We start from the raw sequence: 13,395 nt of genomic DNA on the forward strand, positions 1-13,395 counted from the left end.
CAAGGAAGGTGGGCGGGGGCCGGGCCAGACCAGATGGTGTGTCAGGCCTTATCTGTTGGGAGTGGGGAGGCGGGTGGGGGCATGGAGGACCTCCTTCACAAAGCCTGCTCTGTCTCCCCTGGCAGCTGCGCCTTAGGAATCTCCGTCTGCCTTCCTGCCCCACCAAGGACCTCCCACCCCCAACTGCAGAAACCCCATGTGCCAGGACCCCCAGCCCTCCTGCTCTAGCTAGGAGCAAGCCCAGGCCAGGGATGCCCCAGGTGAGGCCAAGCAGGGGTCACCAGAGCAGCAGTTCCAAGAAGGTGAGCCGGGTGGCGTCTCAGCAGGGCCCGTGGCATCTGGGCTGTGGCTGATGGGCCGGAGCCCTGTCTGGGGAGGCATTAGCAGGATGGAGTCAGGCCATATCCGAGGCAGCTCACGTCGGGGAAGCAGTCACTGCACGGGGGCATGGGAGCCCCGAGCCTCCCAGCCTGGTGCAACCTTGTCCTGGCCAGTCAGCCCCGGCGATCTGGCCCGTCTGCTCCGGCCTTCTGGGCTGTGTGGCCTCAGCCCCGGCCACTGTGTGGCTGCGTCCAGGCCTCAGCTGCTCCTGGGGCTCAGACCCCCAGAGCCATCAGTGCCCCTGAGCTGCTGATCTTCTTGAAGCGGTTGGCAGCACTGACAGCAATGAAGTTTTTCTGAGGGATGAGGGAGAGGGGTCCCAGTCAGCAGCAGGGCAGGGGGAAAGCTGTAGGACAGCTGAGTGTCTCCCAAGGTCCCCTTCATTCCAGGAGGGCTCCATGCCAGGGAGGGCGCAGTGCCCAAAATGGCCGCAGGGGGTGCCATGACACTGCAGCCTCCAGGACTCCCTCCCTCATTCAACCTGAGTACCGCTCTGCTCAAGGCAGTACAGTGGTTCCTATTTCGCTCCAAGTAAAAACCCCTCATCATGGCCGAGTCCCTCCACGCCCTGCCTCCCGATCCTCTTGGACATCTCCCTTACCCCTTGCTTCTTCCACTCCAGCCGTGCTGGCCTCCTACCTGTTCCTCACACTTGACCACCATGCTTCTGCCTCAGGGCCTTTGCACCAGCTGTTCCCTCTGCCTGGCACACTCCTCCCCCCATACCAGCCTGGCTCAGCCCTCACCTCCTTCAGGTTTTTGTTCACATGTTCCTTCTCAGTGCGCCCTCCCTGGCCACCCTACTAAGAAGTGCAGCCTCTCCCCAGAACTCCTGACCATCCTTGTTTTTTTCTAGAGCCCTTCCTTAACTCCTTTTAGTAACTCTTCATCCTCTACCAAAAGTAAGTCCACAAAGACTGAAATCCTTGTCTCTTTGTCCACTGCTGTATCCCCAGTGCCTAGAGGTAGTGGATGCTCAAGAAATATTTGGGAAATGAGGGGAGGAAGCCTGTGATGGGGTCAGAGACCTTTTCCTGAGCCCGAGCCACAAATGGACACCCCTCCCTACGGTGGAGATGGGTGGGTGGAGGGCCACTACCCAGGGCAGTAGCCAGCCCAGGACAAGGAGAGAAAAGCCAATTCTGTTTTCCAGACCAAACTGGCTGACACAGGGCTAGTGGGGCCAGGACTCTTCCTGCCCTGTATCCCCCCCTTCCTCCCCACCCTCAGTTCTGTGGTACCTTCCAGCGCCTCTTCATGAGGTATTTCTTAAGCAAGATCTGGGACTTGAGGCGTCGGTTACAGCGCTTGGCTTTCTCTGCCAGATTGTTGAGCCATGGGTGGGCGAGGCACTGGGCAGCGTTCATCCGGGCCCTGTGGGGAGGGGGCAGCACGGTGAGGGTGGGTGGCAGACCAGGGAGGCACCACCCCACTGGCCTCCCAGCCCAGTTCCCGCCCAGCTGGCACACACACACACACACACACACACTGGGCTTGCACACACGGGGTTCGTGTCCTGGGGTGAGCCTCACCTCTGGTCCTTGACGATGAGGTTGGAGACAAAGTCTTTGGCCTCGTCTGACACAGCCTCAAAGGTCTCCTCATCAAAGTACCAGTTGCCCGATAGAACGTTGTTCAGGGTCTCGGTGTCATCGTCTCCCAGGAAGGGGGAGAGGCCACTCAGCCTAGAGGGAGGGGTTGGCAGGGAGCAGGGAGGTGAGATTGGGTCAGGGATGGGGACAGAGCCTAGGAAGCAGCACCATGCGCTGAAAAGACCCCCAGCCTCTCAAATGGGACAGACCTGGGTTTGAATCTGGCTGGATGACCTTGGGCAAGTCACTTCCCCTCTCTAAGCCTCACTCTTCTCATCTGTAAAATGGGCATAATCATCCCAGCTTCCCAGGGTTAGAGTGAAGAAGAGGAATGATGAGTGCACTGGGTCATCAAAGCTCTGCTGCCCAGAGCCCTGGGCTGGGACACTATGCCTCTGGGGGCCTTGGTTTCTCCATCTATAAAATGGGTACAAAGTTCCCTTTCCTGGTTCGCCCTAGCATGCCCAACGCCCCACAAACCCCTGACTGAGGGAGTGGGGAGGTGGAAGCAATCTAGGCCTCAGCTGCCCACCCATGTGCCCCAACCCCATAAACAAAAGGCACCCTCAGGACTCACAGCATGTAGGTGATGACCCCCAGGCTCCACATGTCTGTCTTATCGGAGATTTGGTCGTAATTCACCACCTCAGGTGACAGGAATTCTGGGGTCCCAAAATTCACTTTCAGCTTCTTGTTGGGGTTATACCTGGAGGTGAGGCCAAGAGCTCAGAGCACAACTCCCAGGCCATTCCCAGACACCCTCCAACCTTCCCCCGGCCCTGCCCACCTCAAGGCTGGCCCCACCATGCCACCCACCCAGGTGGTACCTCCGTGCCAGGCCGAAGTCAATGATCTTCACCAAATGGCCCGTGGTGTTGACGCACAGGATGTTCTCTGGCTGAAGAGAAGGGGGTGGCCTGGATTGACCTCTGACCTGGCTCACCCTCCCTCCCCGCCCAGGTCCATCCAAGTCCCAGGTTCCCGGGACTAGAGGCCCAGGCTGCCAGAGTGGACAGCGCATCAGAGACCTTCAGACCTGCGGGCTCCAGGCACAGAGGAGGATCCTGAGGCCCGAGAGGGGCTCTTCCAGGGCAGGAACCACTTTCTCCAGGCCTCCTTGCTCCCCACCCTCAGCGTCTAACAAAGCACCCAGCAGATACTCAGCCAAGGCTCCCAGAAATCCTGTGCCCCAAGCACAGGCGAACATGTGAGTCACATGCAAGGCTAGTCCCTCCCACTCTGGGCCTCCATTTCCTCTTCATGTAACACAAGGACAGAGGACTAATCTGAGGTTGCAGGGCAGAAACGTTGTAAGTGGTTAACAATGGTTAAAAGGCAGATTTTGCACAAAAACCCTGATTTTCAGCACCTCCTGAAACACTGGAAGCCCCAGCCGCATGGCTACACACGGCTGGGAGGGAGTTGCCCCTGACCCCTGTGATGGGCAGAAGTCCTCCACTTCCCTGGGGCCTCCACCTCGTTTAATGGGGTTCTGTTCTTCGTCTGGGCTTTGTGTGCATCTGATTTGAGGCCCCAAATGATAGGCTTTCTGAAGGTCCTTTCACACTGCTGTCCTCATTCAGAGCAGGATGCTAGCGACTTCAACAGCCCAACCCAGTGCTCCACCGAAACAGGGAAAGGAAAGAAAGGCCCCAGGATACAATCGGTAGGGGAAATGAGACAGATTCAGACCTCCTTTTGGAGGACAGGGGACTTCCTGAAAAGCCCTGCAGCCAGAGCCCTGGGAAGTGCCTTCAGGCTGTGGTTCACCCAAGTTACTTGACGTGAAACCCTTTATTGATGAAAAACTTACTGCTTTCCTGAAAAAAACACTTTAGGATACAGAGACTTAAGGTTCACCTTCTTCCCAGGACACTGCATTTTAATTGGAGACCCTGCCCTACCCCAAAGAAAATGGCTTTCACGGGAGAAGGGCAGGCTCCGAGGCCACCACGCAGGCACCCACTCTGTCCAGAAACTCAGGAGTCACCCACACTCCTTCCTTTCCCTCTGCCCTCCCCCATCCAAACCATCAGAAACCCGGCTGGCTCTATTTTCAGAATGCATCCATCATCTGACCACTTCCCATCCCTCCCCCACTGCCACTGGTTCCAGCCCCATCATCTCTCTCCTGGCTTATTATGACCGCCTCCTAAATGCCCTGCTGCCACGGTGGCCCCACTGAAACTCATCTCTTTACCCTCCTCGCTTCCTCGCTTGTCAGTGGGGATGATAACAGCACACCTGACCCAATGGGCTGTCACACACTCTGAACACACCCTGAGCAGCTCTGACCCCTAGTAAGCGCGGTGGAGGTGTTAGCCCACAGCAGCGGGAGCATCTCCTGCTTTGGACCTCGAATGCTCCAGCCCTTGCCTGCTTCTCCAGTTACACCTTGTATGTTTCCCCATTACTCTCACGTACTTTTTCATAACACTTTTAATGGTTTAAAATGATCTATTCATTGGGTTATTACTGTATGAATGTCTGTTTCCCCCACTGGCCTGTAGGTTCCGTGGGACAGGGGCGTGTCCTCATCATCCTGATGGTAATGCCCATGCCCAGCACTGTGCACAGTAGCACAGGAGCGGGTACTTGGCACGTATTTACCAAGTGAATGAATGAAAGGACCATCCACTTTGCTAACCCACATCAGTGTTCAGATTTCATCTTCTCCACTAGCCTTGCCACTGATCCCACAAACATAAACACCTGCCATAAGGATGGGGCTACTCATGGGTTACTCATGGGGCTCCTGCCCACTCCACGCCACGGCCATGTCTCTCAGCTCCAGACAGCCACTGCCAGCTGATCAGAGGTGGTGGGGTGCGTAAAATCTATTTGCTCTCCCTGACCTGCTACATGCAGGGTACTAATAAGCAAGGTCAGAAGAGAGACATAATCTTTCACTACACATTTTGTTAGCGCCTGCCACGTGCATATTGCTGCACTGACACTATACTTACTGATGTCTTTTTCTGACTCCCCTTCTAGAACGTAAGCTCCATGAGGGCAGGTGTTTTTATCTATTTTGTTCACCACTGGATCTCCACCACCTAGAACACTGCCTGGCATCTAGTAGGCCCTCAACAAATATTTGTGGAATAAATGAACAAACATTCGCAGTGCCTATCAGAGGCCTGCACTGAGGCAGGCGTTTCTGCAACACTTATCAGCAAGTTTCACGTGTGAGACACTGAGTGTGGGGCAAGAGACCCTTTCAACAAGTACTTAGTACCAGACTAGGAGCTCCTGAGAGCTGAGACCAAGTTTTTTTTGCTCTTTGATGTGTCCCCTGGCTCCTGGTACTTACTAAGTGCTCAATCAACCCTTTTTGAATCTACAGATGAAGGCTGGATGGAGGAGGAGGAGGGGTTGGGGGACGGAGGGATGGCTGGCTGCGACACTGGTCTCAGGTGGTTGCATGCCGCTCCCGCCCCTCCCGGGAGCCCCCACCGCGGTACCTTGAGGTCCAGGTGCAGAACCCTCATCTTGTGCATGAAGAGGACCCCGTCGCAGATCTGCCGGACAAACACCATGGTGTCCACCTCAGTCAGATGGTAGTCCTCGTCTACAATCCTCTCGAAGAGCTCGCCGCCCTCGATGCTGTGTGCACAGACCCCTCTGCAGGCTTGCTTCCGGGCCCGCTGCCCCCTCCCCAGGCCCCACCCCAATGATGGCACTCACTACTCCATGAAGAGGACGATCTCATGCGAGGTCTCAATGGCTGCATAGAGCTGGATCAGGTTGCGGTGGTTCAGCTGGTTCATAACCTCGATCTCAAGCATCACCATTTCCTGGGGACCAGGGAAGTCAGGGGTACTGTCCGAGCATCATTACTCCCTGCCCTCCACCCTCCACACCTTCACCCTTGACCAGACCTGTTGGGCCTTGCCTGGACCACTGCCCACCTCCTCCTCGCTGGTCTCCTCGCCTCCCACCTCTCCCCACCCTCAAGCCTGTATCCTCACCACACAGTCACTCCTGCTGGGACACCTTTCCTTTGCTGGTTCTTCTCCTCCCCCTGGCTGAATTGTGGGCTCCATCCTTCCTGCTCAGCACTCCCCGCTCTATACTCTCCCCCCGGGCGTTCTCCTCAAGTCCCATGCCTTGAACTTCCATCCAAATGTGATTGATTTCCAAAACCGTATCTCCACCTCCGAGTGCTCCTTTAAACTCCAGACACCAATCTCTCTAACTGCCTACCTTCCCTCCCCTTGAATGTCTGACTAACAGGCATCTCAAATCTCTCATGTCCAAAATTAAACTCTTGATACCACCCCTTCCCCACAATTGAGTTGCCCCCAGCTTGCCCATCAGCAAAAGGCCGTCACTCTTCACTTGGGTGTGCAGGACAAAAAGTTAGGAGCTTTCCCAGATTCCTGTCTTATTCTTACTTCCTCACACCCTTCATCCAACCCATCAGTAAATCCTTTGACTCTACCCTTAAGCTAGATTACAAACCCAATAATTTCTCACCTCCCCCATCACTGCCTTCCTAGTCTCAGCTGCCATTATTTGTCACTTTCAGAAAGTTTGCAAACCAGTGGTCACATCTGTAGCGGGAAATCAACAATGGTAGGAATATTTACACCAGGGAAATTGGCAAATGCTACAGATCAGGTCTCTCCCCAGAACTATGCCCCCAGAGCATTGGATCACTACCTGGACTGCTCCATTTTTCCTGTTATTCCATTCCTTGGTTGATATCTCACCTTCCATGCCACTTCCTCGGAGAGGCCTAACCTCACTTGATCCTATCTGAACGGCCCCCATCGACCCTGTTCCTACCTGGCTTTACTTTTCTTCCTAACACTTCTCAGTTCCTGACACCCTGCTTTTTGTTTTAGTTTGGTTTTAGCTGTCTGTCCCTCCTCTCTAGCATGTCAGGACTTGTTTACTACCATTTTCCTAGCACCTGGCACATTGAACAGCACAGAAAAGGTGCCCAATAATTAATTAATCAACAGCTGACTCCAATTAATTTACACAGTACATATGTCTTGAGCATCTATGCTGAGCCAGGTCCATGATAGAGGCCTTGGATCCAGCAGTCAATAACATGGATCCAGGGCCCGTCAAGTGGAAGCGACAGAGAAAGACAGAGTCACATAGAAAATCCATGCTGTTCAAATGTGCTCAGAGCCACGGTGAGGCATTCAGGGCTGCAGCACTTCCTCCGGAGCTGCTTCTCCTGCTTCTCCAGGCCTCTGCAGGTGCTGTTGTCTCTGCTCCCCCGGCCTTGATCTTGACTCAAGCGTTCCCAGCAGGTACCTGGCCTTGACCTTGACTCAAGCGTTCCCAGCAGGTACCTGCCGTTTCTGGCCCTCAGGCCTTTCTTTCCACAGACTTCTCTGTTTGAAACTCTCTCCCCTGCCTTCCCCACTGGAAAAAGCTCCTCCTTTTTCAAAGTTTTCATTCAGGAGAAGCTTCCCTGAACCCACGGATGAGTCAGGAGCCTCCTTTGTGACCCCCCCCACCCCCGCCCTAGCTTTCCTGAGTTACAGCTCTCACCATGCCAGCCTGCTAGGTCACCATCACCTCCTCACACACCCAACTCCCTCACTCCACGTGAGCCTCTGCCTCATTCATTCAGCCATTCATTCACTCCTTGAACAAACACTGCTCTGAAGCAGGCCTGGGCTGGGTGTTAGAGGCAGAGCCCTCGAGGCCTGTTTACCCTGGTGCTCTCTGAGGGCAGGGACCAACTGACTTCCCTCTGGGACCTCCAGCACCAGTACAGGGCCTGGACTCATCGGCACTTATTGACTTGAACCAAACAGAGGGCATGAAGGGGGTAAGTCCCCAGGATAAATTCACTAACCACGGGGTCAAGTTTATGGTCAGGGGCATCAGGCCCCTGTGGCAGGGCTATCTGTCTGTCTGTCTGTCTATCTGTGTGATATCTTCAGTGCATTAAGCTTCGTACACCAGGCCCCTGGTGCAGATGTGTGGGTGGAGGGGGTTGAGAGGCACCCACTCCAAGGATCCCCTCACCCTCCCACACAGCCAGACCCCCACTACCTTGTCTTTGGGTGTCTGTTTCTTGATGACCTTGGCTGCTAACTTGAGGCCTGTGGCTTTCTCTGTGCAGGTACAGACTTCTCCAAACTTGCCACTGGATAGAGAAGAGGCTGGGAATGAGGGAGTTCTAAGGGCCATGGGGTGAGGGGGTGTGCTCTGTTCCCTGTGAGTTGGGGGCGCACATCCCAACCAGCTCCGATTCCCTCCAGAAACCATGAGCTCTACTGCAGGGACAATGGCTGAATCACATAGACCACGGGCCCAGGAAGGGTAGGCTCATCAAAGGATGGCCGCTGATGTGCAGCTCACAGACTGTGGCAGGGAGGGGCCCTGGGCCCTGGGGGAGGGCACCTTCAGGACTTTTAACAAAGCAGGAATCGCCTTGAGGGGGTCAGTATGGTGCCCGAAACTGAGTCAGACAGGAAAATACTATATGCTTCCTATGGGAGACACTGAATGACCAATGGTGTGTTTGTGTGAGTGACAGTGACACACCAGCCATGTGACAGGGTGCACACAAGTGTGACCATGTGGAACCAATTTTGTCCATGTGGCTTATGTCCAGTCGGGGTGTCTGGGCCTCTCATGGGGAAGACGTAAGGCCTGGGGGCGCGATGCTTTCCAGCTGGTGGGCCAGGGGCTTGAGGCCCCAGCTCTCACCCGCCCAGTGCCTCCTTGGAGTTCAGGCTGAACTGACGGTTGATGTTCCCAGTCCTCAGCTCCACGATGCGGTGGGGGAATGGGGCCGGGGGTGGCGGGCAATCATCTGTGAAGCGGAGCAAAGCCATCACAGTCAGTGCCAGGGCTGCTGAGGACCCACCCTGGCACCACACCCTCCTGCCTGGCCTGGGCCCCATCCAGAGAAGTTCAGCAAGTGATACCTGGGGGACAGCTGGCTCCAGGATAGGGGCTAGGGGCCTAGTTTCCAATTTCAGCTCTGCTACCAACACACACCCTCCTTGGGAGGCCTCTGCCTCTGTCAGAGGGGGGCTCAGCTTCTCCTGGCACAACAGTGGAGACGGCTGATTGGACTTCTCGGACCCTCCCACATTATAAGGTATGAAGACTCCATCCCAAGCTGTCTGCATTTCCATTAAAGAAAAAAAAAAAAAAGCATCTATAATGGAGTGCCCGATAGGGGTTACTATGTCTGTTGCGGTACGGGATGGGACCTGCCTACCATCCCCTCTAATAACACCGCAAGCTCTCACCACTTGTGGAATGGGTGTCCTACCTGGACCTGGCCCAGAAGCAGACGTGGGGGTTGGGGGGGGGGGGCGGCCCAGGGATGGAGATGTTGGTAGGGAGAGGCTGCCACCTAGTGACAGCATGGGGAACAGCATGGGGACAGACAGGCTGAGTCATGGGGAATGGAAACCTCTTTATAAATAGCAAGAGGCCGCAGGGAAGCCGGTGATAAATCAGGCGGCCCTTGGAGGTTGTTCAGGTCCGTCACTCGAGGATGTGATTGCAGGGTGGAGTAGGTCCGGAGGTCTGGGCCGCTGCTCAGGGGAGGAGGCAGGGCTCCTGGCTGCCACCCAGCAGCCTAGGCCCTCCCACCCTGTCTGGGTGGCACTGCACCGCTCACCAGGCAGGTTGGCGGGTCTCCCAGGGCACCTCAGCCTGGAGGAGGGGGGTTGTCAGGACACTCTGGGCTCTCCTGACCCCATCTCAACCCACCCCCAGCCCTGCCGCACTCCTGCCCAGGCCCTTTTCCTATTCACCTGCTCGCCAAGCTCACTCATGCTCAATGGCTCCCTGCTGCCCGCTGAATAAACCGTCGTCACTTAAGGCCATTCCACAGTCCTGCCCCATCTCCCGTGCCCAGCTACCTTGGTCACCACCACCACCCCCTCCCCACACTCACACCTGTGCTCTTCAGCTCAAGAACCCTCTATGGCTCCCAGGAGCCTCCCCACCCGCCCAGGATGCAGTTTAACTACCAAAGCCTGGTACTTGAGCCCTTCTACAGATTGACTTCAAATCCCACTGTCCAGAGAATTGGTGTTGCTCTAATAACGTGCCTGATTTTTTTTTTAAAGCCCCATTTTAGTCAAAGTAGAAGAATGTAAAAAGTGAGCTCTGGAGTCAGGCTGTCCTGACAGGTTCATATCCCGTTCTAGCTATGGGTTTGGGGTGCCCCACTTCCCCTTTTTTAGCCCCCGTTTCCCCATCTCTCAAAGGGGACCAGGAACTCATACTTCTTGGGGTTGGGTGACACTTAGATGAATCAGGCTGGATGAGGTGGCTCAGAGGGGTTTAGTCCTCTAAGTGGGGAGACATGGGGAGCCCGCTCCCTCTTACCTCAGCCCCAGGGCAGCCCCGGCCTACCCAAAATCTGGAAGCAGTCCTCCTCCCTCGCTGTGGGACTGAGGGCCTGTCCCACCTCCGATCTCTCCGAGGGAACAGCCTGGAACTCGATCCCCCTCGAGGTGTCCCCTTGCACCTCAGCCTGGCCAGCCTGGCCTGGAGCCTTCTCTTCTGTTTCCTTCTGGCTGCCTTCTGGGAGGTTCTTCTCTCCTTCTGCTACCTTGGCTGGCTCAGAATCCGTGGGGCCTGGGGTCACGGGCACCCCTTCAAAGATGAGTTCTGATGCCTCATCTGGGGGCTTCTCAGCCAGCGGCGTCTCAGGGCTAGAAGTGAGAACACAGAGGTGACGCCCTCAGCAGCCACAGCCCCGCCAGCAGGCAGGTCTCCCAGAGCCCCATCTGCAATCTGGAGCTAATATGACCCCGCCCCTGCCCCAAACGCGTGGGGTGATGCATCTGAATTCACTTCATACAAAATCAAGGGTTGTTAATAATACCATAAATGTCTATGGGTTTTTTTTTCCTGGCCACACCACATGGCATGCGAGATCTTAGTTCCCTGACCAGGGATTAATCTGTGCCCCCTGCAGTGGACGCACGGAGCCCTAACCACTGGACCACCAGGGAATTCCCATGTCTGTGGTTGTTATCTTGAGTATCAATGCACTGATAGATCATTAATAACTGTTAACAGGATTGTTGATTTGGTTAATCATTATGTGGCAACAATTAGGAAGGTTATGTAGCTCTTGATTCATAAAACTGTGGTGATGCAATTGATAATGTATTAATGATATTAATTTATATTACCACATAATTCAAACTGATATGGTAAGTGTTATTATTGTGGCTTACGATAAATACATCATTAATAACCTCATTAATATGACTGGCATTCAGGTAAGGATAACGGATTGCACCATGAGACTGGAGCTATATTATGGTTCTAAGAGTATTGGTAATGATCTATCAGTCTGGTTATTAGTCATCTTTCCATATTATACCAATAATTGTATTAAGCAGACGGGTTATCCTTTCCTCCTGACATCTCAATCCTGCCCTTGGTGAGACCCAAGTTCATGGGGTAAGGGGAACTCTGGACTCCAGATGCCTGGAGAAGAGGTCTTTGAGGACCTCTCCTGCCTGACATTCCAGGCTTCTGTGAACTATCACAAAACCCTGGTTTCTGCAGGGAGACAAAGTGGTCAGGCCGATGCCCAGGACAGAGGGAGGTGAACATCAGAACTACCCGGTCTAGCACTGAATGTGATGACAGTGCCCAAGACAGAGGAACTGCAGGACCCCTCCCCGCTCCCGGCCAGGGGCCATTCACCTCGAGATGGCAGCAGGGCAGCTGGGGCTGTGCAGAAAGGCGGGTGGGCCCCTCTTGGCTGCTGCTTGGCCCTCTGCTGCCTTCTTTTGCAGCTTGGGTTCTCCGATGTCCTGGCTGCCTGGGGTCCCCTGCTTGGCCTCGGGCTTCTTGACACTGACCTCGGCTGTCGCGGTCTCCTGGGGCAGGGCAGCCGGCTGCCCAGCACTGCCCTCCGCAGGCCCCCCACCCAGGTGTCCTTCTCCCTTGGGGTCCTGGTTGCTGGTTGAGGGTTGGGCCAAGGTACCACCCCCTTTCTCTGTGGCTGGGGCTTCAGCATCTTTCTTCAGGGTGAGTGGATGAGGTTCTTCCTTTGGGTCTGGGGGACCAATTTCTTTCTCTGGGTTTGGGGGATCAGGATCCTTCTCTGGGTCTGGGGGACCAGGGTCTTTCTCTGCAGCTGGGGGTCCTTCACCTGCTGCACCTTTAGGTGCCTTGTCTGCAAAGGAGGTGAAACACCAGTCAGGATCCACCTTCCTACGCCTCCTTCCCCAGCTAGGCTGGCCAGAGACCAGCTCCAGGCCCAGGTCCCCACCCAGGCCACAATTTGCAAGGGCTTGTCCCACTGAGCCTCTGGGGCCACTCCATGGGCTCTAGAGATGGGCTGCCAGGACCTCGGCGGCCCTGTGTGGGAGGCTCTGGTCTCCTGGTGGGCCTTGATGCCCCTGCCATCCCTTGCCCTGAGTGCTCAGGCGCCAACAATGGGGACTTCATGTTTTCCCAGTCTCTCTGGGGAAGGCTTCATGTTGGCCCTTGATCCAGCCCCACTGTACCAGAGATAACCCTGATTTCTTGGTCCTCCATGCACCATAAAGGAGGCCTCAGGCACAGAATTCCCACTGAGGAACAGGCCCAACTCTGGATTCAAACACCCCTTCCCAAGCTCCTCCCTCCGTCTCCTGCCCCAGCTTGGCACCTGTTGATGGGCTCTGGATTCCCAGCTCCACTGCTCCGTTTTCTGTCGCCATGAGGTAGGGAGGCGTGTGCTTCTGCTTGTCTAACTCAAGTCTTTCTAGCTGCAGAAAGAAGAGAAAGGTGTGTCGGGCTGCAGGATTCCTCCTCCTGTCTGGCTGAGAGGAGGCCAGGGCCAGCTGACTGAGGGGAGAGAGGCACCTGGAGCAGAGAGGGGCAACCTGGTGTCTGTCTGTCTCGCAGCGGCTGCCCAGGAGTAGTCCTGGGGCAGTTGTAAGGGATTGGGCCGGGTGGGCAGAGGCGGAGGCAGGGGTGCAGGCAGGGAGGCGGGGGCGGAGGAGAGGATCTCTTACACCAGGGGCCATGCAGCTCAGACTGCCACCACCTGTCACTCTTGGCCCCCGTTCAGAGGACACGGCATTCTTCCCATGAACTGACTGGGGGGAGAGCGGTGTTGGAACAAGCAGGAAGAGAAAGAGGGAGGGGGCACCTGGGGCCCTGGGGGAGCAGCCAGGCCTTGCCTGGTATCTCTGGCTTAGATGAGATGCGGGGGGGCTTGAAGAAGAGGGGCTCTCAGGCAGGGCTGAAGGACAAGACTATGCCCAGGCCAGGCTCTGGCTCTGCCTGCATCTCCTGGGGTCCCCTGGAGCCTGGTTAGAACCACACAGGCCCAGGGGTAATCACCCTGACCCTAGCGCTCAGCTCGGCGTCCACAAGCCCTGCCCCTGGCCTCTGGATCTGCTTGGAGCATCTTTGGGTAAAAAATGGTCTCAGGGGCACTTGCTCAACACGTCCATGGGCCTGAAAG

General features: G+C 55.7%; 1 protein-coding gene across 1 annotated transcript; it reads right to left on the reverse strand.

Moving 5' to 3' along the window:
- Window positions 1-275: 275 nt before the first annotated feature.
- Window positions 276-12,643, reverse strand: MYLK2 (myosin light chain kinase 2). Its single transcript, XM_061210332.1, has 12 exons — window positions 12,592-12,643; window positions 11,640-12,114; window positions 10,329-10,630; window positions 8,658-8,763; window positions 7,998-8,091; window positions 5,661-5,770; window positions 5,438-5,579; window positions 2,801-2,871; window positions 2,551-2,679; window positions 1,914-2,066; window positions 1,623-1,755; window positions 276-677 (listed from the first exon to the last, which is right to left on the reverse strand). Exons 1-12 carry the CDS (start codon window positions 12,641-12,643, stop codon window positions 597-599), a joined length of 1,848 nt encoding a protein of 615 aa, XP_061066315.1. The 3' UTR covers window positions 276-596.
- Between the last annotated feature and the right edge of the window lie 752 nt (window positions 12,644-13,395).

The sequence above is a fragment of the Eubalaena glacialis genome, chromosome 13 (genome assembly GCF_028564815.1).
Source record: "Eubalaena glacialis isolate mEubGla1 chromosome 13, mEubGla1.1.hap2.+ XY, whole genome shotgun sequence".
Taxonomy (NCBI): Eukaryota; Metazoa; Chordata; class Mammalia; order Artiodactyla; family Balaenidae; genus Eubalaena; species Eubalaena glacialis.

Excerpts from the sequence above, each read along its gene's own strand:
- MYLK2 (XM_061210332.1), bottom strand. The coding sequence starts at position 12,643 with ATGGCGACAGAAAACGGAGCAGTGGAGCTGGGAATCCAGAGCCCATCA. Across the intron at positions 5,771-7,997 it reads AACAGACACCCAAAGACAAG|GAAATGGTGATGCTTGAGAT; the intron begins GTAGTGGGGGTC and ends CCTGGTCCCCAG. Across the intron at positions 2,067-2,550 it reads GGGGTCATCACCTACATGCT|GCTGAGTGGCCTCTCCCCCT; the intron begins GTGAGTCCTGAG and ends CCCTCCCTCTAG.